The sequence below is a fragment of the Musca vetustissima genome, unplaced genomic scaffold (assembly GCF_032173495.1).
Source record: "Musca vetustissima isolate MV318-11 ecotype Yass unplaced genomic scaffold, APGP_CSIRO_Mvet_v1 utg32113, whole genome shotgun sequence".
Taxonomy (NCBI): Eukaryota; Metazoa; Arthropoda; class Insecta; order Diptera; family Muscidae; genus Musca; species Musca vetustissima.
The window spans coordinates 150,183-174,421 of NW_026876495.1; the positions used below are offsets into that span (position 1 = coordinate 150,183).

Below are 24,239 nucleotides of genomic sequence, written 5' to 3' on the forward strand. Positions count from 1 at the left end.
GTTAAGAAAGTTATTTTTCAAAAAATTTTGAGATCAGATATTAATTGTTGGTGAACAAAAATTATAAATTAAAACCAGTGAGCGGAGCAGTATAGTCGGACGGGGCCGACCATACGATACCCTACACAACTACCACGGAACCCTAACTTTCTGCGGATGTTTATTCCGAGCTTTTGGGGCTGCACAAAGCTATAATACCCTGACAACATAGTTGTGTAGGGTATAAAAAGTCATAGGCATAGAATTTACTCCCTAAAATTTAAAATAATTTATTGAGAACAAAAATTAATTATTCTTTGCAAATTTTCTATAGGAATATATATATATATATATATGTACGAAGTGATTTTTAAAATTCAAAGTCTTTATATTTAGAAATACACGGCCTCGAATAATCTATTTTATTTCTAGAGGAGTATTTTGTTGATGAGAGCTTTAAAAGGCGATCAGAAGGGAATGGAACCTTAATGTCCATCCAATGGGGTATGGGGTATACACAATAGACTATGTATAAGAATAAAATGGCGGATTGGTTATATTTACAATTTTAGATTTTCCGTAGATTTATTGAGAACAAAAATTAATTGCTTCTTTAATACATTTATTATATTATTTGTTGTATAATTCATTTTTAATATTTGTGTGTCATAACAATTATTTTCTTTATTATGAAAATGAAAGGCGATCTCCCAAAGCCTTTTGACCATGATTTTCCGTAGATTTATTGAGAACAAAAATTAATTGTTTCTTTAAAACTTTTGCTAGATTATATTTTGTATAATTCATTTTTAATATTTGTGTGTCATAACAATTATTTTTTATTATGAAAATGAAAGGTTATCTCCCAAAGTCTTTTGAACATGATCTCACTTCTTTCATTCATAATAAATGGACCACCCCTGAATTTAATATGTCATGCGGGGCAAAACAATACATTCACCCCTAGAAGACTATTATGCTACGCCTCTGCCTAAAATATTAACATCATTTAGAAATAATACACCATAATTAGAGGCAACAAACTCCCAAGCCAACAGTCAACCAGACAGACAGATCGACTAACTATCGAAGAAATAAATAGCAATCAATTTGGACCTGATGGTTGGTTCGGTAGTTAAATATTTGTTTTCTGTTGGAAGTTTTTGTTGTTGTTGTTTATAAATGTTGCCTTTAGTTGTGGCAAATGTCATGTTGCATTACAAAATAATTACTTAGACGGCAATTGAATGTTGGTTGTTTGGATGGTTGGTTGTATGCTGCATGTCTATGTCAATCAATAAATTGCAAGTTAATTGCCAGCATAATTATTATGCAAATTGTTTGGCAATAAAAACAAACATAAACACCAAAGTACACATATCACACATACATATGTATATTTAAAAAAATATATATCTACATATGTAACAATTTAACACCAAATTTCAAATATCATTTTTTATATTTATAACCTCTTCTCATATTCTCTTTCTTCATTTGGGAACTTCCCCTCTTCTTCTTCTATTTACAGCTACTGCTAAGCTAAGCCACAGAGCAAGATAACCAAAAAACAAAAGCCACACACAACAGGCCCCCCTCCAAACACACAAACAAATTTGGGGAAAAACGCTCTACATATGCTGTTGTTGTTGCTGCTTCGGTTGAAGTTCGTTGTGAACTTTTCCTCAACAGATTTTAAGAATGCGCCTATTTAAAACGCGCAAATCCATAGACACATTCAGTTCTGCCACAGCATCACAGCACAGTGCGTCCGCCACAGCCAACGAAACCTATACACAACACTCGCCCATCGCATCATGTGCTTCGAAGTTGACAAAAACGATCAGTGGCTCGTCATCGATATCGTCGTCATTGCCGGATTTACACGATAATTCACCCGTTATGATTTTAAGTTGCACCAATTTGAGTAGAAGTGGCATAACGGCCCAGCCGTCCAACAGCAGCAATAATGCCAACAGCAGTAACATAAATGTTCACAATACCGCACCCTCGTCGACAACAAGTACCGCACCGCCAACACCCAAAAGTAATGAATCGTTTCAGAACATTTCCCCACAACAATGTTCGACACCGGGTCTGTCCTATCAACACCTGCAGAGTGGTCGGCAGACACCATCCGCCCTATCGGTGGCCTCTTTAAATGATGCCGTTCTCCAACGTCCCGCCAGTGTACATTTGTTTGGTCACAAAGCCAATTCATTGTTTTTGAATTATGGTGGTAGTAGTTCAAACATTGATCATGGACAAACTCACAATTCCAGTGGGGGAGGTGGAGGACAATATCAAAAATATAGTAACTCCCATAGTTCGAGAGGTGTCTTGGGCCAGCTACAAAAGAATTCTTCTTCGAGCAGTAGTTGTATATATGAAAAGGCAAATGGTGTTTCACACAGCAGACAAAATGGTGGAGGTTCGGCGTCATCCATCATGCAGAATGGTATGCACAATAAGGATTCGGGATCGTTTATGGGATCAAATGGTAAGTAGATGGATATTTTATTTAAATGTAAAAAAGAAAATCGGAAAAAACTATCGAAAAAAAAACTTGATTGACGTTAGGGGAAATGGAAGTAGGTCGGTTTAAATACAGAATACATCAACGGATCCATGCCAGATATAATCTAGAAAATATCCAGAAGCTTATATATAGTTCTAACTCCTTCTGTAGACCACCTAGAAGACAGTCTATAAAGATGTATATACGGATATAAAATACAAAAGGGTGATTATGTCTACAATTAGAATTAGCAACCAAGTAGTTGGATCTCTTTGGCTTATATTCCGAATAAAATTAATAGGCTAAAGGTAACCTATATATTTTTATAGGGTTCTCTTCTACATGTTGAAAATGTCTTCGATATTTACGTTGATTCCATGTGTCTATATAAATTTATTGAGAACAAAAATTAATTGTTTCTGTCTGCTTGATGATGTGTGCCTACATGGATTTTTGGTTTCCCTATGGTCCGTTGGAATTAAACCCTTTTTAAATCAAATTTGAGTACAAAAATTAATTGGTTTGGTTTGCCAGGATCTCCTCAGGATCATTTCTATATTTGGCCACAAAAAGGGACCCTGATTCAAATTTTCTTGAAATATTTATTGAGAACAAAAAATAATTGTTTTGGCTTGCAGAATCTTCTAAGGATCATTTCTATATGAGGCCACATAAAGAGAGTATTTTATCAATCTTTCCCAATCAAAAGATCTTTAATATATTCCATTTATTTCCTTTTTTGGTTGGACCACTGTAATTTGCACATCTTTATTGCAACTTTGTATTGAACTTTGCATAATTTCCTGCCAAAAAAAAAACGAAACGAATCCTATACCTCGTCTTGCCATAAAAGCCATTAAAAAAGAGTCAGCCCATCATCAAATACCAATCGTGGTCGTAATTTTTTTTTTCTTTTTTCATGGCCATCTATCTCATGGACATGTGACAGACATTTCCCCCCTTCGGAAACTGATTGATTGCGGTAAAAGTTGAAAAAAAGCCAAACGCCAAAGTTATTTTCATGTACAATAAAATGCAATAAAAATTAAAATATATTTTCTGGTTGTTGTTGTACTTTTTATTAAAAAAATTACTTGTTGTTGTTGTTGTGCCATTAACAATTATATTTCATTAAATAAGAAACGCTTCAAACCGGAACAATTGTTAAGTAGCCAGCAACAGCAGCCGGTCGTCGGGACTTTTGATTGAAAGCCACCACTTTGCCACACAACAAGATTTTGAGCTGCTGCTGCTGCTGCTTGATGCCGGCGACATAGGTATTGCTGGGTAATGACATTTTCCAATAAATAACAATTTCTAGTATCGCCACTGAAAGGTTTTAAATGATATTCGTAGAGCTGCGGATTATCCGTGGAATTTAGATAATTAACAAATATCGTTTGCTGGGCAAAGAGGTTGCGGAAAATTATATTTTCATTGTCAAGATGGCTTTGCCATAAGAAAGAAGAATTTAGATGGCCACTCAAGGAATTACTGAAAGTGGATGGGGGGATTTTGAGGAGGTAGTTGTGGTTTTCAGAGGATCTAAGACAGAATTGTGAGGAAAAAAGTAAAATATATAATTCATGGGGCAGGGAGAGTTTCAAATTGTTTAATTGATTTTTTATCACGAGGTTATTGGGAAGTTGGGGATTTTTTAGTAATTTTTGTAAACTTAAGGCTAGCTTATATTGTAAATTTTGAGGCAGGGGGTCCTGTCTCCTAAGCTCCTTATAAAATTCTATAAACAAAAGTATCTTAAATTTATAAATTGGTTTGTTGGTTAAGTCCAAACGCTTTAATATTTTGGAGGGTAAAATTAAACCCAAAACTCGGCGTATACAAACTTTGGCACATCTTTGTGTCACTTCCAGGGGCAGAGAGCTTAAATCTGCATCCAGTTTTTGTAATTCTTGAAAATTCTTATTCACCATAATATATTTGAAATGTTCTGCACATTTTGCCATCATTGAAAGCTGCATTTGCATTGAGCCAAAATTAGTTTTGCCCTCCACAAGTTTCAGCACTTCCACTAGCTGCTGTAATTCCAATTTTCGATACCATTCCAATTTAAACTGGTTTAATTTTTGCCACATTCGAGTTTTTGCCAACTCCGAGCTTTCCGTAATCAAAATATGTCGAGCAATTTGGTAAATGGCATTTACATCCGTTACATTTTGTAAAATTAGTTCAGCCTGTTGAAATTGTTGCTGTTGCATTTTTGCCATAAATAATTGTACCAGATTTTCCGCAATTGCCAATTGGGTAATATTCGATATTACAATAACAGCAATAAAAATTGCCATAATACGCTGCCGAATCATGATTTTATATTTATTTATTTTGGAATTCGTTGGAAATAAAAATTAACCTCAGCTTACTTTGTTGCTTAATGTATATTCAAAATTGAACTGATTTGATAATTGCCAATCCGTAAGCTTCAGGGCGGACGGAGATAGTAACGGCATCCCATTTTTTTTCTTTCGCATATGATAAGATTTCAATTTCACATTTTTTTCTTCTTTCATTCAATACACATATCAATTTTGTTGGTTTTGCTTATTTTCTTAATTTTCAGTTCAATTACCCGATTATAAATTGGTTACGGCCGTACCAGTCGTAGTCTTGGATGATGAACATAAAACAGCAACAGCAGCATCAACGTCAACATCATCGTCTTTGCCCCCCACAGCAACCACAACAACATCTGCTAGCAATAATACAATCATGGGTGGCGGAGGTGTCAGCTTAAGTCAAACAGCAACATCCAGCGCCAGAAATGGTAAGTGGATATGGTGTTATCATTATCAGTATACAAAAAAATATCCCAAAAATTACCAGAAAATCCAAAAAATCAATGCACTTTTATGACCCTAAATGTGGATTTTTAAAGCCACTATATGTTTTAATAATGGGTTTAATAGAGAACATTATTCGGATCTTCTATATAGACACCACAAAGGTTTTTATTTTGACCAGAGAATCCTCCTAAAAAATTTTTCTCTTAATAAGGGATATTCTTTATAGAGACTACCTTTCTGCCTGGCTTCAAGTGGATTTTTAAATATTAAACATTTATTGAAAACAAAAATTAATTAATTTTAAAAACTATTTGAGAACTTAGCTTCCTTGATATTGAAAATTTATTGAGAACAAAAATTAATTTGTTTTAATTATATATTTAAAGAATGTTAATTTTCAGATTTAGTTGTAGCTTATATAGTAGAGTAGGAATGGGTTACAACAAATTTATTTAAACGAGTATAAGTCTCAATAATATAATTCCCAATAGACATGGATTTTTTAAAGCCACCATAAAGGCCAATAGGCGTGAATTTTTAAAGAATTTTTTACAGCCACCACAAAGGCCAATAGGCGGTGATTTTTAAAGAATTTGTACAGCCACCACAAAGGCCAATAGGCGTGGATTTTTAAAGATTTTTTTACAGTCACCATAAAGGCCATTAGGCGTGAATTTTTAAAGATTTTTTACAGTCACCATAAAGGCCATTAGGCGTGGATTTTTAAAGATTTGTTTACAGTCACCATAAAGGCCAATAGGCGTGGATTTTTAAAGAATTTTTTTACAGTCACCATAAAGGCCAATAGGCGTGGATTATTAAAGATTTTTTTACATAAAGGCAAATAGGCGTGGATTTTTAAAGATTTTTACAGCCTCCATAAAGACCAATAGGCGTGGATTTTTAAAGATTTTTTTACAGCCACCGTAAAGACCAATAGGCGTGGATTTTTAAAGATTTTTTTACAGCCATCGTAAAGGACAATAGGCGTAGATTTTTAAAGATTTTTTTAGAGCCACCTTAAAGGCCAATAGACGTGGATTCTTAAAGAATTTTTTACAGCCATCGTAAAGGACAATAGGCGTAGATTTTTAAAGAAATTTTTAGAGCCACCTTAAAGGCCAATAGACGTGGATTCTTAAAGAATTTTTTACAGCCACTTCAGCCGAAAGAAGACATCTGATATCTTCTATATATACATTGTATAGATAAAACCTCACACTAAATTTTATTGATAACAAAAATTACATTGAAATTTTATTGAGAACAAAAATTAATTATTTATGATTTATTCCGAAATGATTAAAACTACTAGAAATAAGTGCTATAGAGAAGCTAGAAAGCGATTTTTCACACATTGAAATTTTATTGAGAACAAAAATTAATTATTTATGTTTTATTCCGAAATGAATAAAACTACTTTTGGCCATTAACATTTTTTCTGTAAAAATTTATTGAGAACAAAAATTAATTTTTTTATAATCTTTAATCGCAGTTTTTTAATATAATTCTTAATATTTTAATATAATTCTGTCAAAATGTTAGTAATCACCATTAACTCTTTGACTCCGATTATCAATTTTACCATCCTGTCGTTAAATATTGCGACAAAATTACAAATCATTTGGAATACTCGTAAAATTATCTATAGTTATATTTTATTTCAAAATTTTATTGAGAACAAAAATTAATTATTTTTTTCAGCACTAAATTTACGTAGGTTCCATATTTGCTTTTAAATCATTGTGGCCTTCTTTTGAGATCTTAACACCTAATAAAAAGAAAAAAATATTTAAATAATTATTGCTATGAACTATAAAATTTGAAATGCGAACTAAAACATAAATTTAAATTTGTTTATGATTCAACTTCATAGACAACAGGAACTTTGACCGTAATAGGCAATAACATACGATCATAATTCCAAACAGTTGTAATAAAATATTATTCCATTTTTTTACTGGCGATTATCATTTAACAAAACTGGTAAAGAAAATGATCACCAATCTTAACCTAAATTCCAATATCCTTATTGCTCCAAAAATCTCAGCACCACTATCTTTCTGTTTATGAAATTTTTTTATTTTAATATCTCTGCCTTTTAATGGATCGATTACAAATTTTTAATATTTTGACCCACTATTTTATTTGTTTATTATGATTTTTATATGTATAAATCGTTAATTCCAAACAATAGATAATTCACCATAAATTCTTGTAAACCACATAAATATTGCCATAAAAATAGATATCATCTTCTTTTTTTATTGTTAGGTCCACCAAAAATAGTTATTAATCTGTATGGGTCGTAAATACTGATCACCATCAAAAGAAACCATAAGGTGTCATAAAATCACAGTTTTACAAATCTAAACAATTACACATGCCTACATCGCACACCCATTCACCTAATCTGGGCCATAAAAACGAAGGCCAATATCATGTGTGATTTGTTCAGTTAGCCATTAACTGTTTTAATATTTAGTTTTTCATATTAAAACATATTTGAAAGTTTAGTTTCTTATTTGGCCAGCATTGATTTAATAGCTTACAAAGTGCGCAACAGCATGTGGTGATTTTTCGTGGTTTTCCACCCCTTTTTTCACGTTGTTATTTCTATTATTTTCTGCCTATAATTCTTCTTCGCTTTATGTTGGACTTTTGTGTCCATGTTCACCATAAAATATCTTTTGTTGACCATGTTTTTGTCCAAAGACAACAAATGGACAAAATACCATTTGTTGTGTGTCCACCAGAAAGAGAGTGGTGCTTGGTTCAGGTTGGCCTCTTCCAGTCATCTAATTTGCCTATAAACCCATAGCGACATTTATGGCCACTCTTTGATAATAACCATGAAATCGTAGCACATTCTCGTATATTTTCGCTTTATCATATTACCAGGGCTTAAAAGTCTGCATGGCTTTCCATGACAAACACCACACTACGATCGTCGTCGTCATCATCGGCATCTCCGCCACCTACTTCCCATATAATCATAATGTTGGTAATAATATTTGTTAATATATTGTTAATGTTATGTTAAATGTCATATGTGTCAAATAAAATTGCATGTGATTAGAGGCGTGTGCTTGCTGCATATGCATGCATTCAATGTCGTGTGGTTGGTATGCGGTCGAAACCGCTAATAATAACAAAAAAGAAATCAGAAATTATAGCAGAAATATTGGAATTACTGTTCATATTGGCAAAATAAGAGCATTGGTTGTTCGTTCGCCGAATATATATAACAGAATGCAGGTCAGGAAATGAAGAGATTTCGCTTATGATGATGGCATACGAAGGAAGTTTGCGGAAGAGACAAAGTTTATTTTAAGGGATTGATAGTTTACCCGATATTTTTGAAGAGTAGTCGACGCATCTTATAAACAGGCGAAGTCCGCTTAAATATTTATTCGGAATTTTCAATTACGAAAAACGTATTCTGGTAATCTTTCGAAGTATTAAGGAATTGAATTTTATTGAGAACAAAAATTAATTGTAATTGTTAGACAAGATTATGTTTGAAGAGACAAGATTATGTAAAAAAAACAAACTGGATGTCAACACTTGAAGAAAGAGTACACCAAGGATTATTTAAACGCGCCGAATTCCGTTAAAAGGAATTCAGTTAATAAAGAAAAATGATTTCCTTGTAGTCCCTCGAAGTCCTAAGGAATTGAAGGTTATTGAGAACAAAAATTGATTGGTATTACTTTTTTTATTGAAATAATTATGATGGTTCATGAAGGAACTTTTTGGAAGAGACGTGTTTTGGTTTGAGGTTGTATTACTTATTAATAATTAAACAGGTGACCCAAAATGATTGAAGAAAGGGAAAACTTCCGGATCTTTCATTACCTGTTAAAAAAGAAAAAACGTTTTTCTTCTAATCTTTATGTAATTGAAGTTTGTTGAGAAGCCGGTGGCCTCAAAATGTTTGAAGAAAGAGTAGACCAAGGATTGTGATAAGGATCTATTCTAAATCTTTCACTACCTGTTTTCAAAAATGAAAAATGTTTTCCTTGTAATCTTTACCTAATTTTAAGTTTATTGAGAACGAAAATTGATTAAAAATTTTGCATTGAAATAGCAGAAGCCCTCCACAGTCCATTGGAAAAAGAAACCGATCACCAGGCTCATATTCTAATCCATTATAAACTATGCATAATTAAAACTTATTGAGAACAAAAATTGATTATGTAACAGTTTTTCCCTCTTCGAATGAGTATGAAATGAGTATCAATTCCTGCTTACCAGAAAATCTTCCACTATCCATTACCCGATTTTCCTTTAATATTTTAGATAAAGATCTTGACAACACTTAAATATTCACGATCTCCTTTCCACAAAATACTCCTGCCTTTAAAACCTCGTGAAGACTTTCCCAAAAACTTCTAAGAACATCAAAACCATTCCAAAGAAATACCAAACATAATATATTATCGAATTCCTTAAGAAGCCTTTTATTATATATGTACTCAGGAGGTCCTAAAGGACGCAAAAAGGCACTTAAATTCTTAAATGACGTCAAGAAATTTTTTATATTTCTTGAATTCTCTTAACGTCTTCTCCTTCAATAGATCTGTCAAAAGCTAATTTTCTTCGAAAAGTGTTCGAGACCTCCTTCAAGACATTTTAAAAGACTTCTAAAACATGTTAAAAGTCTCCATGTACTTCTTTTAGAAATCATCAAGTAACTAGAAACATTTTAATTTTATGAAAAACGAAAAACAGGAATTTCATATAGAATCCGTTAGAAGTTTAAGACCCTTTGAAGGTATTTTGACGCTTATATGTGTATTCAAGACGTTCTAAAGGTCACAAAGATCTCAAAATACTATTGAAGGCTTTCTAAACCTAACAACGACACTTAAAGATCACTCAAGACCTAAAAGTTATTTGCGATTTCCTAAAGAAACAGTTGCAGTGTTCGTACGCCATTTAAAACCCTTGTATTCAGCAGCTTCTATATGTATTCAAGAAATTCTAAAAGCCACAAAAAAGGCACTCAAGAGAATCATGATCTTCAGTAGGTCTTCGAGACCTCCTTCAAAATATGATAAAGGTATTCCAAAAATAGTTAATTCATTAAAAATACCTCGTGAAGCCTTCTTCTAATTCCTAAAGAACTCTATGAATTCTAATTTGAATCCATTTGAAAGAAATGCATGAATATACGAAACTTCATAAAAATCCGTTAAATGTTTGAAGGTATTTAGGAGCTTACATGCGTATTCCAGACATTATAAAGGCCACAAATATTTCAAAAACCTACTGAAAAACCTTTTATGTACCTAACAACGCCACTCAAAAGGTACTCAAGATCAAAAGGCTTCTATGTCTTTATTAAAAACCTGAATACCTTCAAATGATTTTGTTTAAATTCCTTAAATGGGTCTGGCAAACGCTTATGATCCTGTCTTTGATATCTCAGTTAGAAAAAATCCGGTGCGTACTTTTTATAACTAAAATTTTAATTATAAATTTATTGAGAACAAAAATTGATTATTTTTTCCAAGGCGATTATCATCTTCTATTCGTCTGTGTGATGTTTTAAAAATCGAAAACAATTTTTAATTGATAAACTTGTGTCATCAGTACCAAAATGTTTCTTTCTCTCAAATAATCTCCTGCGAAGTCAATAACATCGCTTCAAATTCTTAAGGCTTGAATTTAAAAATATAATGGAACAAATATTCACATTTTTCAACCTATAATCGTAAATAATATATTAAATGGTATGTTATCCCATCAAGGTTATAAAATATATATTATTTATTATTATATTATTCAAATTATTACATAATAATTAAAATATTTTTTATTTCGCCCCAACACATTTCGAACATTGGCATTTTTTCTATTTATTTGGTAATATTTCAACAAATTATTTCCGTTTCAAATAATACCATTCGATGGCTGATGGCTTCAATCAATTTGGCCAAACTGTCTACAGCAGTTCAAATTTAGGAATGTCGTTGATTGACATTTAATGACAGGTGGAAAAATAACTATAATTCTTTTGAAGCTAAATACAAAAAAAAAACGATTATAGAACATTTGATATTGTAATTGGAATTTTATGTAATTATTATGTTATATAAAATTGCGTTTCATATAATAAAATACATTTGTTTGAAGTCCCAATACCAATCAATGACAGTTTGATTTTGACAGTTATATTGATGTATTGAATATAGAAACGCTATAGGTTTTTTTTAACCAGAACAATGAACTTTTGTTGTTACTGATGGATTGAATATTACTTCAATTGTGTCTATCCATTGAATTGGCAATCAACATTATGTTATAACTGTCTAGTAGTAAGATTTCTAATATTTCAACAATACTTGCGGTTATTGTACGTACACGTTTTTTTTTCATAAAATCCATTATTAACCCATTTATTCCGCAGACAACATAACATAACTCCCCAAACAACTACCGTATTACGTTTTGTTTGTGTTTTCTTTCTTTTTATATGATTTCTTTTCTTGCGTTTTGTCACCCACCATTCAATGCTGAAAATATGTCATGTAAATGTGTTAAATACTGTAAATTATTATTGGAGTTGTTGGTTGTTGAATTGTAATTGGATACATGTAGCTGTGGCAAATGAAAAATATGACATGGCAAAACTTCCTATTTTTGCCGATTACTTTGCAATTATGTGGATTATATTGACATTATATAGTTTGCAATAAAGAGGGCGAGGAGAAACTGCTCTTATATAAAATATCATACTAAAAAACATTTAATTATTTATTGAGAACCAAAATTGATTAGTTTATCATTTCGTTTGATGGTCAAATCTATCATTGCTTTTAAAACACATATCTGATCCGCACAATAGGTATCCCGAGGATGCTGTTTTTGTTTATTCTAAAAAAAGATATATATGGAATGTGATGATTTTCATTAAATTTTTTATTATTTATTGAGAACAGAAATTGATTATTTATAAAGCTGAAACTCAGTACTGCCGCTTTTATATATTCTCCAATCAACCTTTGTCCGATCCAGGAATTAATAATTTTAATTTAATATATCGAAAATAGAAATAGAATTTGGAGGTATTAAATCAATAATTGTGTATAACCGAAGTATTCCTATCCCATAACAATTTAAGAGGTAAACAGAATATTCGCGTTGAGCGTTTTTTGTTATCGCGTTAACGCACGCAAAAAGTTAAAATATATTTAACTCTGAAGCGCAGCGCACATCAACTTCGAGCGTTTGTGTTATCGTTTCCTTGTGGTTGTTGTATTTTCGATAACACATAACGCAACGGATGGCTCAACGCGAGCATTCTGCTTAGCCCTTTATGCGTTATGTAAGTCAAATTTAGAACGAGAGTATTTAGGCCTTGCAGTTATTTCACAATTTTGGTACTTTATATTAACAATTTAATTATTTTTTATTGAGAACAAAAATTGATTATTTTAAGTATATACCGCTGGTTTATAATAACTATCCTGAAATTAAAAATAAAAATTCAATTAAAATATAACAATTTGAGCCAAATTATTTCTTGATACTAAAGCATTTCAATCAATGTCTTATTCCAAATCTTGATTTATTCCCGAATCTTTTTTTTACCAAATATTTTTATATTATCCAAAATATTCCATTACTTCCCATAACAAATTATATGTTATGTGAACCAAATTTAGGCTGAGAATCTTGATTGTTTTACTAAATTACTTTGGATTTTTCGCAAATGAACTGAAAATTGTGCGTACGTGATATATTATTTTTATGTTCTTCGCGATATCCAATAATAGGGCGAATGATACAAACCAAGCAAAGACAAAAATAATCGAAGACAAAACTGAAGATAATCCGAGCAAAAATAAAATCACGACTCAACGAATGATATCCAAAAAAATGTAATTGTAAAATAATGGTTAATCAATTGCAGAATGATGAAATATTCTTAATGGCCTTGAAATTACAGGATAGCTCAGTTGATAATAATGATATTGAAAAATGGGCTAATATCTTTTGGATTTTTTTTTCAAATTAGTTGAAACTGATCGACGTCCTTAGGCAAAGAGAAGTGCGTCTTTATGAGCTTTAATATACACTAAAAGGAATGTACACAAAATAATTTCAATATAATGGGGATGATGGCAAATGGGATGGGAATTTTCAGCCAGCCAAATTTGGAGAATAGAATGCTGGAACAATTGTTTTATTATAACGGGGAGCTCTCTAACTTATAGAAAACACCTCCCGCAAAAGCTTTATTAAAACCCTTCGAGAAGAGAATCCTGATCATACGCCTCATGCATAGGTTAATCCTTGGATAAATATATAGGTAACCATTATCCTAACCTAACTAAAAGTTGTCTACAAAATACAATATGGAGGCTTTTTTTAATAAATTTTCAAAAATAATTTTAGTAGAATATTCGTAAGTCTCATGTCCACAATCTATGTATTTAGATTTTATATTTATTGAGAACAAAAACTAATTAATTCTTAATAATTATAATAGAATTGCGGCTAATTATATTTAAATTTATTTTTCTATAACCATAACCATAACAGATCAAAATCCTCGACATTTCTTTATACTATTTTCCTTTTAATATCAGATCAACCTCCTCGACATTTCTTTATACTATTTTCTTTTTCAATCCAAATTGATTAAAAAAAGTCCATTTAGAAAATATGATAGTTTCTCTGAATATGAAGGTCCTCAAATGGCGGTAGTCTGCTCTAATGGCTTCTCTGATAGCTATAATCAATAATTTCATGGAATGTAACTTTCTTATAGCGATAATCGGAAAATAGTTGAGCCTATAGGACTGAAAAGCTATTTATAGAGTAAAAGAATCCCGCTCTTACTACTTTTATACCGTTTTTCCAAAAGCTTTAACTATTTCCTGTAAATTATTTGAAAGAAAACATTCCTGGCCTCACAATGACCCAATACTTCTGTCATTGATTTTGAAATTCTTTCCATTTTCTCTTTTTGTTCAATTCTAGGCCTATTTATAGAGTAAAAGAATCCCGCTCTTACTACTTTTATACCGTTTTTCCAAAAGCTTTAACTATTTCCTGTAACTTATTTGAAAGAAAACATTCCTGGCCTCACAACGACCCAATACTTCTGTCATTGATTTTGAAATTTTTTCCATTTTCTCTTTTTGTTCAATTCTAGGCCTTTAGAAAAAAAAACCCCAAACAATGGAATTTCGAGTGGAGGAATTGTACCTTTAAGTGATATCCATTTTAATTGCAATTTTATGAGCTCCAAGACATGCCATCCATAAACCTTGTCAAAAATAACAACAACAACAAAAATATATGTTTCACTCTTGAGGCGCACACAAACAAAAGACGAGAAAAGCAATCAGCAAAGTATCAACTCTATTCAGTCTATTGTGTAAATTTCATTTGCAATATCTTTGAACACATGTATGCTGCGCTCAATACACAATACCGTTCACCGGGAAAAGTTATGGCAACTTTTTACATCATGTCTCCTTTCATGTAAAAACATCTCTTAACTCGTATCTTAAGCGAACACCATCATCATCAGCACCACATACTACTACTTACTGTCCCCCCCTCCAGTGTCGTGTTCTATAACTTGAAGTGTCAAATGTTTGAACTATTTGCATTTGTCTTGAATGCCCAAACCACAGACGGCTTCAATTCTATTGCAGCAGAGGAAAAAAAATCAAAAAACAACAAATGTCTTTCATTGTCTAACATTTGTGGAACCCACTTACCATGCTTCCTGAAAAAAATATATGTATTTGTTTGCCTGTCTGTCTACAAACGGCGGCATGTAAGGAAGTCTGGGTTATCGAATTGTTTGTTCCTCTAAAGAAAGTCTTTGGAGATTTGTGTTGAAAAGTTACCCTAAGGCGGCACGTGTTCATGTTGATTATTATTTTGCCATTGGCATTGATCATCGAAGTTTTGACGACGACAATGGACATGGTAAGACGAGAGGACATGCTTGTTATGCTTGTGGTTGGTTCCGCGGTGTTTGACTGGCTGGCTGGTTGACTTTGGTTGCCTAGCTGGCCCAAAAGAGTTTCTCTATGGCATCTCATGTGCTAATTCAATATTGATTGGTGTTGATAGTTAAGCTTATTGGCAACGCCTTTGGAAAACCTATAAATGACTTTGCTTCCGACTTGTGGTTAGAAAGGTTTTTCTCTCTCTCGCGCGCCAATCCTTTCCAATTGAGTTTTGTATTGTTTATTATCTCGAGGTTGTGTTTTAAGGCGTCACAATTTATTAGTGTAATATGATTATCCGTGTAGAACACATACTCTGCAATTATACTTTTATAATTTATGAAATTACTTCTTGTTAGAAATTGGTTTCTTAATCTTATATTGTGTTAATTTATTGAGAACAAAAATTAATTTGTTTGTTATGGCATTGTAATGATTGGGTTATTGCAAATAGCTTTCAATCAGCTGATCATTCACGGCGGAGTGATTACATTTTAATAATAAGATCATAAATGATAACTTCTGATACATTTAGATATTTTGGGTTACTTTGTGAAACATGAAAATGAAGGAGATCGAATGAATGGGATATGATCTAAAAGATCACATTGTATGTTTATATTCTTTATATTTATTTGGAATTTTCTGAAATAGTCCCCCGAATTAAATGTACCTCTGATGATCATTTTTATAAAATGTTGTTTGAAATCGCCACCTAACTCTATATCCAATATTAAATTTTTCTACAATTGTCTCTTTTACAGTCTTCACCTGGGGCAAGCGGATGAGTCGAAAATTGGATATCCTAAAACGAAATGATGCAAATACCCATAAATCTCACACCGATATTCGAAGTCTCTTCAATTCCCCCGTACATACTGCAAATACGAATAACAGCAGCAACAATTCTGCAACATCTCAAACTAAAGACCCGTATCAAGTTAGCACTTTGAAGAAATGTAAATCGGGTCCGATTGAAACCATTAAAAAGCAAGAACAACAGCAGCATCAGAACCACCAACAACAACAAAGAAACCAAAGTATCAAGCCCTTGAAAGCTTGTGAAAATGAATCTACACAATCGGCATCAAGCACACCCACACACAGCAGCCAAGCTAGGCCACAAAAAGCTATAAAGAACTTTTTCCATCGCATCGGTTCAACGGGTATGTTGAATCACAAATCGCATAATCTCATTAAGGCAGCTGAACCAAATCATCACAGTTCCAGTACTTCGTTATATCGCAGTAGTTCAACAAGTCAATTGAACTCCTGTTCCTATGTGAAATGTGATGATCCCAGTGATGGTCTGAATTTGGCAAATGGCCAGAAGCGACAATCGATGAGTGGTCTACCAAATAACCTTGGTGGTGGAGGTAAACAGGCCACTGGCAATGGTAGCATGGCTGGGTCGGGTATTAAATCCAGCAGTTGCGATGATATTGCCAAAGTGGGCCAACTAATCACTTCACCTTCAAGTTCGAATGATGCCAGCTCGGCCACATCTCCACAAAATCCCTCAGATGCCAATCAAAGACGTGGTGCATTCCCATATGCTTTCCTGCGCTCACGTCTCTCCGTGCTGCCGGAGGAAAATAATGGTTCAGTTCTGAAGCAACCCTCCCTATCAAGTTTGCACCAGTTGGGCGAATTGACACAAGGAGGACAATCTTCTCATCAACAATTTTTACAAGTCCATCCATCCTCCAGCTCCTCACCTCTGCCTAAACATCGTAATTCCACAATTTTACCCGCCACCGAAACTGAATTCTCACAAATGATCGATACCATCTCCGTTGCTAGTTCCACGCCAAATCATGGTGCTGCCAAAATCACAATTTATCGCAATGATTCGCTAAGTAAGCGTTATTCCTCCGATGATAGTGCAATTAGCAATTGTTCACCGGTTCTGCAGGGCAGTGGTAGTTCACAGAATTCCACCATCGGCAGCAATGGCAGTGGTGATGTTTCACGCAACAACAGCATTACTTCCAAGGACTGGGAACCACTTTACCAAAGATTAAGTAGTTGTCTAAGTTCAAATGAATCGGGTTATGATAGTGATGGTGGTAATAATACCAGCCGTCTAAGCAATAGTCTGGGTATCTCCAGCCTGGGAGATACAGAATCTATTGCATCGGGAACGTTAAAAAGAAATTCCCTTATATCGCTTGCATCTTCGGAAGGTTTGGGTGTTGGGGGAGGAGGTGGTGGAAATAATACTCTACGTTCAAGCAGTATTTGCAGTACCATCAGTGGTCCGGTTTCATTGGGTGGTTACAATTATGATTATGAAACGGAAACAATACGCCGCCGTTTTAGGCAAGTTAAATTGGAGCGTAAATGCCAGGAGGATTATATTGGTGTGGTGCTATCCCCGAAAACGGTGCAGACGTCGACGAATGACCAGCAGTATCGTTATTTAATTGTGGAAATTGATCCCTATGGAATGGCCCAAAAGTAAGTAGACATTTTTATTTTTTTTTTTTAATTGGAGATTAGATGGACAACGACTTATAGAAAATTTTATTTTTCTGGTCCTCCTTTATACATATAACCCTCTTCTGAAAATGTAAACTTCTAGGGAAGAATTCTTCCTCTCATAAAAAGGTGTGGCAAAAAGAGCACCTCAATTAATTAAAATGTCATTGTCTTTGAATGAAAGACCTCTCAACGGTCTTCAAACATCGTCTTAAAATAGAATATCTCTTCTATGGACCTCTGCCTTAGACAAAATACTATTATAATGAAAAAAGTCCTCTTTTCATCTTCCTCAACTATTAGATCATAGTTGCGACTCTGATCTAATAATCAATATGTTAACACTCCATGGTGAATGGAATCATCTGATTGAATGATATTGCAAAATAACTACAAAGCACAAAAAAACAAATTAATTTTTGTTCTCAATAAATTTATAGAGATTTATATTTTATATCATCTATAGATAGACCTCCTCCGTATAAAAGAGGAGCTTTTGTAGCTCGTCTGTTCTATAAACAGAAATAATTTTCTGCATATATTCTCTAGATGAAATACTTCTTATAGCACATTTATAATATGCCCTGCTTTTGCTCTTTTATGTATAAAAGATCTTTCACAGCGTCTCCAAATCTAGAAGACCTTCTACCGTTCTTCTAGGTTTGGAGGATCTTATAGAATTCTACCAATACTAAAATACCTATAATTCTTCTATTGCCACAAGACCTTATGCAGCTCTTTCAAATCTAGAAGATCTTTACAATTCTTTTAGGGCTAGATTATCTTCTTAAATTCTTCCAAAGCTAGAAGACTTTTTCAAATTCTTCAAGAGCTAGAAAAGGTACTAAAGTTCTTCCAAAGCTTATAAACTTTCATCAATCCTGGTAGAGCTAATGATAATTAGAAGAAATAGAAGACCTCTTCTCTAGATTGCAGATATTTCTCAACTCGTCTATGGAGGGGAAATTTGCCATTACTTCCCATTTTATTACACATTCTATGGATCGCATAACACCCTCCCCCTTCTTTAATCAAATTTTAATCATCTTCTTCTTTTCCTTTGTATTTTTCCAGAGATGGCCGCCTGCGACTCGGTGATGAAATTGTCAATGTAAATGGCAGCCATTTGCGAGGCATACAATCTTTCCAGGAAGTCCAAAGGCTACTCAACTGTTTCGTTGATAATTGTATTGATTTGGTTATAGCTCATGACGAGGTGACGACAATTACCGATTTTTATACCAAAATTAAAATTGACGGTAGCCTGAGTCATTATCATGGACAAATGACAACGGATCAGCAGCAACAACAGCATAACAACAAACAAAAACAGGATCTTTACAGTTCCATGCAATCGCTGAATGCTGCTGATACGGGACCACAACCTCCACAGACACGTAACGACTATTTGGCAAGGGCCCGCAAACGCCTTAGCTATACACAGAGGACACAAAGTACCGACAGTATCAATAGTTATGATTTACATAGTTTACAAATGGCTTTGGATCATGAGCGGGATGAGGAGGACACTGCCTCGCTGGCCAGTACCTCCACAATTAGTTCGCGAATGGATATGACATCAGCATCGGGTATGGCAAGTATGCCACCATCAATGCCGTTGATGCAACATCGACGTTGCTCGACGCCCAGACACTCCATGGACGCCACAGCCATGGAACATTTGCGGCGACGGGCTCGATCCTCTTCAGGTCAGCGTAATTTGGAATTATCGCCATTGCTTTACAATAACAATCAAACACCGGAATACACACCTGTCTATAACAATCGTTCGGCGAGTGTGTCTTTGGCAACGCATACGATAAGCGATGATGAGAAATGGCAGCTATTGAATCGTAAACGTTGTTCCGAGGGTGCGGCGTTGTTGACACCCCTCTCCAAAGAGGGTCATGCGGCAGGTAATCGTAGTGCTTCCTTGAGTATAGAAACCCGCAAAGCTAGTCTTGTAAGTCAGAACAGTGTGGAGGGCAGTGTGACGCCTCAGACCCCCTCAAGTGCAGCGGGAGGATTTCCACCACGTTCACATTATACGCGCAATTCAATAAATCTCTCAAATTCGCATTATCGTTCGTTGCGTTTTGCACACTCCCGTTTGAGTTCGTCGCGTCTAAGTTTATTCCTACAACCTAATACATCTTCCTCGACAACAGCAACAACCAATAATACATCACCGACAAACAATACAACACAAACAAATAACACAACTAATAATACCCTAAAAAAACAAACACAACAACAATCTAATACATTTACAACAACAACAATTGCTTTAAATAACCAACAACTTGATGACCACACCACAAATGACTCAGAATCACAAGAGAAACAACAATCTGGGAATCATATGTCCCCAGATTCCAATCATGATCTCAGTAATACCAACAAATCCGCCCAACAACAACAGCAGGATAAACAAAAAACAAATTGCACAGCTTCTGCTACCTTAAATTTTAATCAATTAACCAAACATCAGCACCACCAACATCCACAACAACAACAATCACACCAGCATCATTTAAATGTCTCCTCTTTAGTTGGTCATAGATCAGCATCATCATCAACATCTTCTACTTCTTCCTCCTCTTCATCATATTTAACACCAACGGCAGCCATGTTACAACATCATCGGCCCTCGTTGCCAGTAGTTAAACTAACCATAAAGGATGAAGAAATGGCCGAAGTTATTAGAGCTTCGATGAGTGAGGGTAATTAATAATACTAAATACCTATTTTTTAAATTATTTCCTGGAGTGGTATTAAATGAAATATTTTTTCCATTAGGTTCTCGTCGAGGCACACCCAAAATTGTAACATTCTTCAAGGGTCCCGGTCTCAAATCGTTGGGCTTCAGCATTGTTGGCGGCCGTGATTCGCCCAAGGGCAATATGGGCATATTTGTAAAGACAGTATTTCCCAGTGGACAAGCAGCCGATGATGGTTCATTGCAAGCGGGTAAGTTGAATGGAAAAATAGAAACATTAAAATAATCAAATGATCAGGCTAATGAAAGAAGACCACATCTTCTATTAGAAGACTTAAAGGTATTTAATAGAAGGCCATGCTGACTTCTAATATCTGTCTACTAAAAGAGGACAGAAGACCTAAATCCATCTTTTATTAGAAGAGCTAACTCTCTCCTATTAGAAGACCAATTTTCATCTATTAGAAGGCCTTTCCGTCTTCTATTTTAAGACCTATCTGTCTTCTATTAGAAGACCTATCTGTTCCCTATTAGAATACCAATCGGTTTCCTATTAGAATACCCATCTTTCTTCTATTAGAAGACCTATCTGTCTACTATTAAAAGACCCATCTGTCTTCTATTAGAAGACCAAACTGTCTTCTGTTAGAAGACCTATCTGACCTACCTATCTCCAATTAGAAGAGTTATTTGTCTCCTATTAGAATACCTATCTGTCTTTGTTTAGAATACCTATCAATCTTCTATTAGAAGACCTATCTGTCTTCTCTTAGTCTTCTATAAAAAGACCTAGCTGTCTATTATTAATAGATATGTATCCTATTAGAGGACCTATCCGTCTTATAATTAAAGATCCACCTGACTTCTATTAGAAGATCCATCTGTATTTTATTCGAAGACCCATCTATGAAAATACCAATTCTATTAAAAGATCAATCTGTCTTCCATTAGGAGACCTACTTGTCTTATTTTAGAAGACCTATCCTATTAGCTTCTAAGAGAAATGTTTTTTGGTATTGAGGTTCCTAAATTTCTTAAATTCCTTCCATTTTACGGATGCTTCTCTAAAAAGTAGACCAATATTCATAAGTTTTCTTGTAGGAAGATTTCCTACCCAAGAAAAATCCAAAATTTCAAATTAAAGCCAATTCCGTTGAAAAACTTGTCCTATACCCCAATAAAATGAGTACCATTATATATAGGATCTACCCCTAAATTTGGGCAAATATTCATAATTTTTGGTAAAGAGATTTTCTACCCAAAATATCAAATTACAGCCAATTCGGTTGAAAAAAATCGGGTTTTAGGGAGCTTGGGCTGCTCCCTAAAAGCCGAATTTTGTGAGGTTATGTTACGTAGGGACAACTCTAAAAATGGGGGAAATATTTATAATTTTTGGTAGGAAGATTTGATACCCAATGAAAAACTAAAATACAAAATTATAAACAATTCGATTGAAAAAGTGCCCTAACTCCCCAAAAACCGAATTTTGAGAGGTTATGTTATATGGGGACTACCCTAAAAATGGGACCAATATGGATAATTTGTTTAGTATGATTTGACAGTCAATGAGAACCCAAAATACAAATTTACAGCACATTCGGTTGAAAGAAACCTGCCCAAACTCTCCAAAAACCGAATTTTGAGAGGTTATGTTACATGCGGACTACCCTAAAAGAGGGATTGATATTTATGATTTTAGGCAGGAAGATTTAATACCCAACGATAACCCAAAATATCAAATTACAGCCAATTCGGATAAAAAACTTGCCAAGCTCCCCAAAAAACGACTTTTGAGAGGTTATGTTACATGGGGACCATCCTAAAAATGCGACCAATATTGATTGTTTTTGGTAGGAAGATTTGATAGCCAATGAGTACCCAAAATATAAATTTTTAGACGATTCGGTTGAAAAAGCTTGCCCATATACACAAAAACCGAATTTTGAAAGGTTATGTTACATGAGAGCAACCCTAAAAATTGGACCAATGCCGATAATTCTTAGTACGGAGTTTTGCTACCCAATGAGAACCCAAAATTCAAGATTATAGCCAATTCAACTGAAAAAACATGCACAAAGTCCTCAAAACCCGAATTTTGTGAGGTTATGTTACATGGGATCTAACCTAAAAATGGAACCAATAATAGTTTTTGGTACGGAGATTTGATACCCAATGAGTACCCAAAATGGTTTACTAAAACATTTATAGCTATGCCAAATACGCCTACAAGAATACATTTCGAAGAAGAAGGAACCGGTTTTCTAAATTTTTGAACCGGATATTCAGATAATAAAACCGGTTTTAATACCTAATATGCATATCACCAGAAAGCTCAAAGAACAAACGAGCTAAATTAATTGAACCGGCTCATTATCGGTTCAAAACCGGTTCTATCTTCCTCTTTTTGCTACAAAAATAATTGGATGAATTTTCAAAATGTTATATTTATTTAATTTGTTTTTTTATTTCAGGCGATGAAATCGTTGAAATTAATGGCACTTCGGTGCAGGGTATGAGTCATGCCGAAACCATTGCATTATTTAAAAATGTGCGCGAAGGAGCAATTGTCTTGAAAGTTTTAAGGAGAAAGTAAGTTGGTTGAACCATTAAATATATAAAAACTGAATAATAAGTAATAATAATTGAACAGTATATATATTTTTTACATAACAATCAATTTAATTTATAATAATATTTTATTTTTATTTTCATTCCATTCCAGATTACAAAAGGCTAAATCCATGGGAGCTTGATATTTTTAAGAATTATTTCTAATTTTAGTTTTAGTATACATATGTGTAAAGTAACGTTTAATTACAATTATTTTTATTAAGAATAAAACACACAGTTATAAACAGCAGTTGTAAATTTCACATTAATGTTTATTGCAACAAAAATCTATTATTATTATTATAAAATTGTATTTATAATTTATAAATGAAAAAAATATTGAATCTTATTTCTGTTTTAATTATTGTTAATTAAAATGTATACTATTAAGAAATATTAGAGCGTACAAAATATATTTGTCTTCTTTTCTTTTTTTGCTTTTTGAAACTAATTACAAATAAGAGTTAAATAAAAAAATATTACACATTAAATATTAAGATTTAAAATTCTGTTACAATTTAACAAAGAAATTTTATTAATGTTAATTAATTAATTAATGGTGTACTATATATATATAAATGTATGTATGAAAAAAAGATGTTTAAGATTTCTTCAAATTTATTTCAAATTGTAAAACAAAAACAAAAAAATAAACTAAAAACGTTGAATGTTTGAACTAAAAAAAGCCAGAGAGCGAATGTTTCTTTATTTTTCCTGGGCTACCATCATTGGCTATGAGTCGTTGTTTTTTAACAAAATGTCCATTGTCCGTTGTTTTTTCTTAAGAAAAATCAAAATTCTCTGCAAAGATACAAATAATTTTTTAATTATAAAATTCAACTGCCCAAAAGCCGAATTTTGTAAGAAAAAAAAACTTGCCAAACTCCCCAAAACCCTAATTTTGTGAGGTTATGTTACATGAAGACTACCCTGAAAAAGGGACCAATATTGATAATTTTTGGTAGGATAATTTGCCACCCAATGAAAAACCAAAATATATATTTACAGCCCATTCTGTTGAAAAAAATATGTTAAAATCCCCAAAAACCGAATTTTGTGAGGCTATGTTACATGAAGACTATCCTAAAAGGTGAACAAATATTGATCATTTTTGTTACGATAATTTGACACTCAATGCGAACCAAAAA

The 24,239-nt window shown here is 33.4% G+C and overlaps 1 protein-coding gene across 1 annotated transcript; it reads left to right on the forward strand.

The window, feature by feature from the left end:
- The first annotated feature begins 1,632 nt into the window (after nucleotides 1–1,632).
- Nucleotides 1,633–23,267, forward strand: LOC133321058 (serine-rich adhesin for platelets). The gene is made up of 9 exons (XM_061530159.1): nucleotides 1,633–2,479; nucleotides 5,076–5,279; nucleotides 16,043–17,738; nucleotides 18,834–19,030; nucleotides 19,091–19,926; nucleotides 20,101–20,482; nucleotides 20,559–20,729; nucleotides 22,953–23,070; nucleotides 23,204–23,267. The coding sequence occupies exons 1-9, from the start codon at nucleotides 1,681–1,683 to the stop codon at nucleotides 23,232–23,234; spliced, it is 4,434 nt and encodes a 1,477-aa protein (XP_061386143.1). The 5' UTR covers nucleotides 1,633–1,680; the 3' UTR covers nucleotides 23,235–23,267.
- The last annotated feature ends 972 nt before the right edge of the window (nucleotides 23,268–24,239 follow it).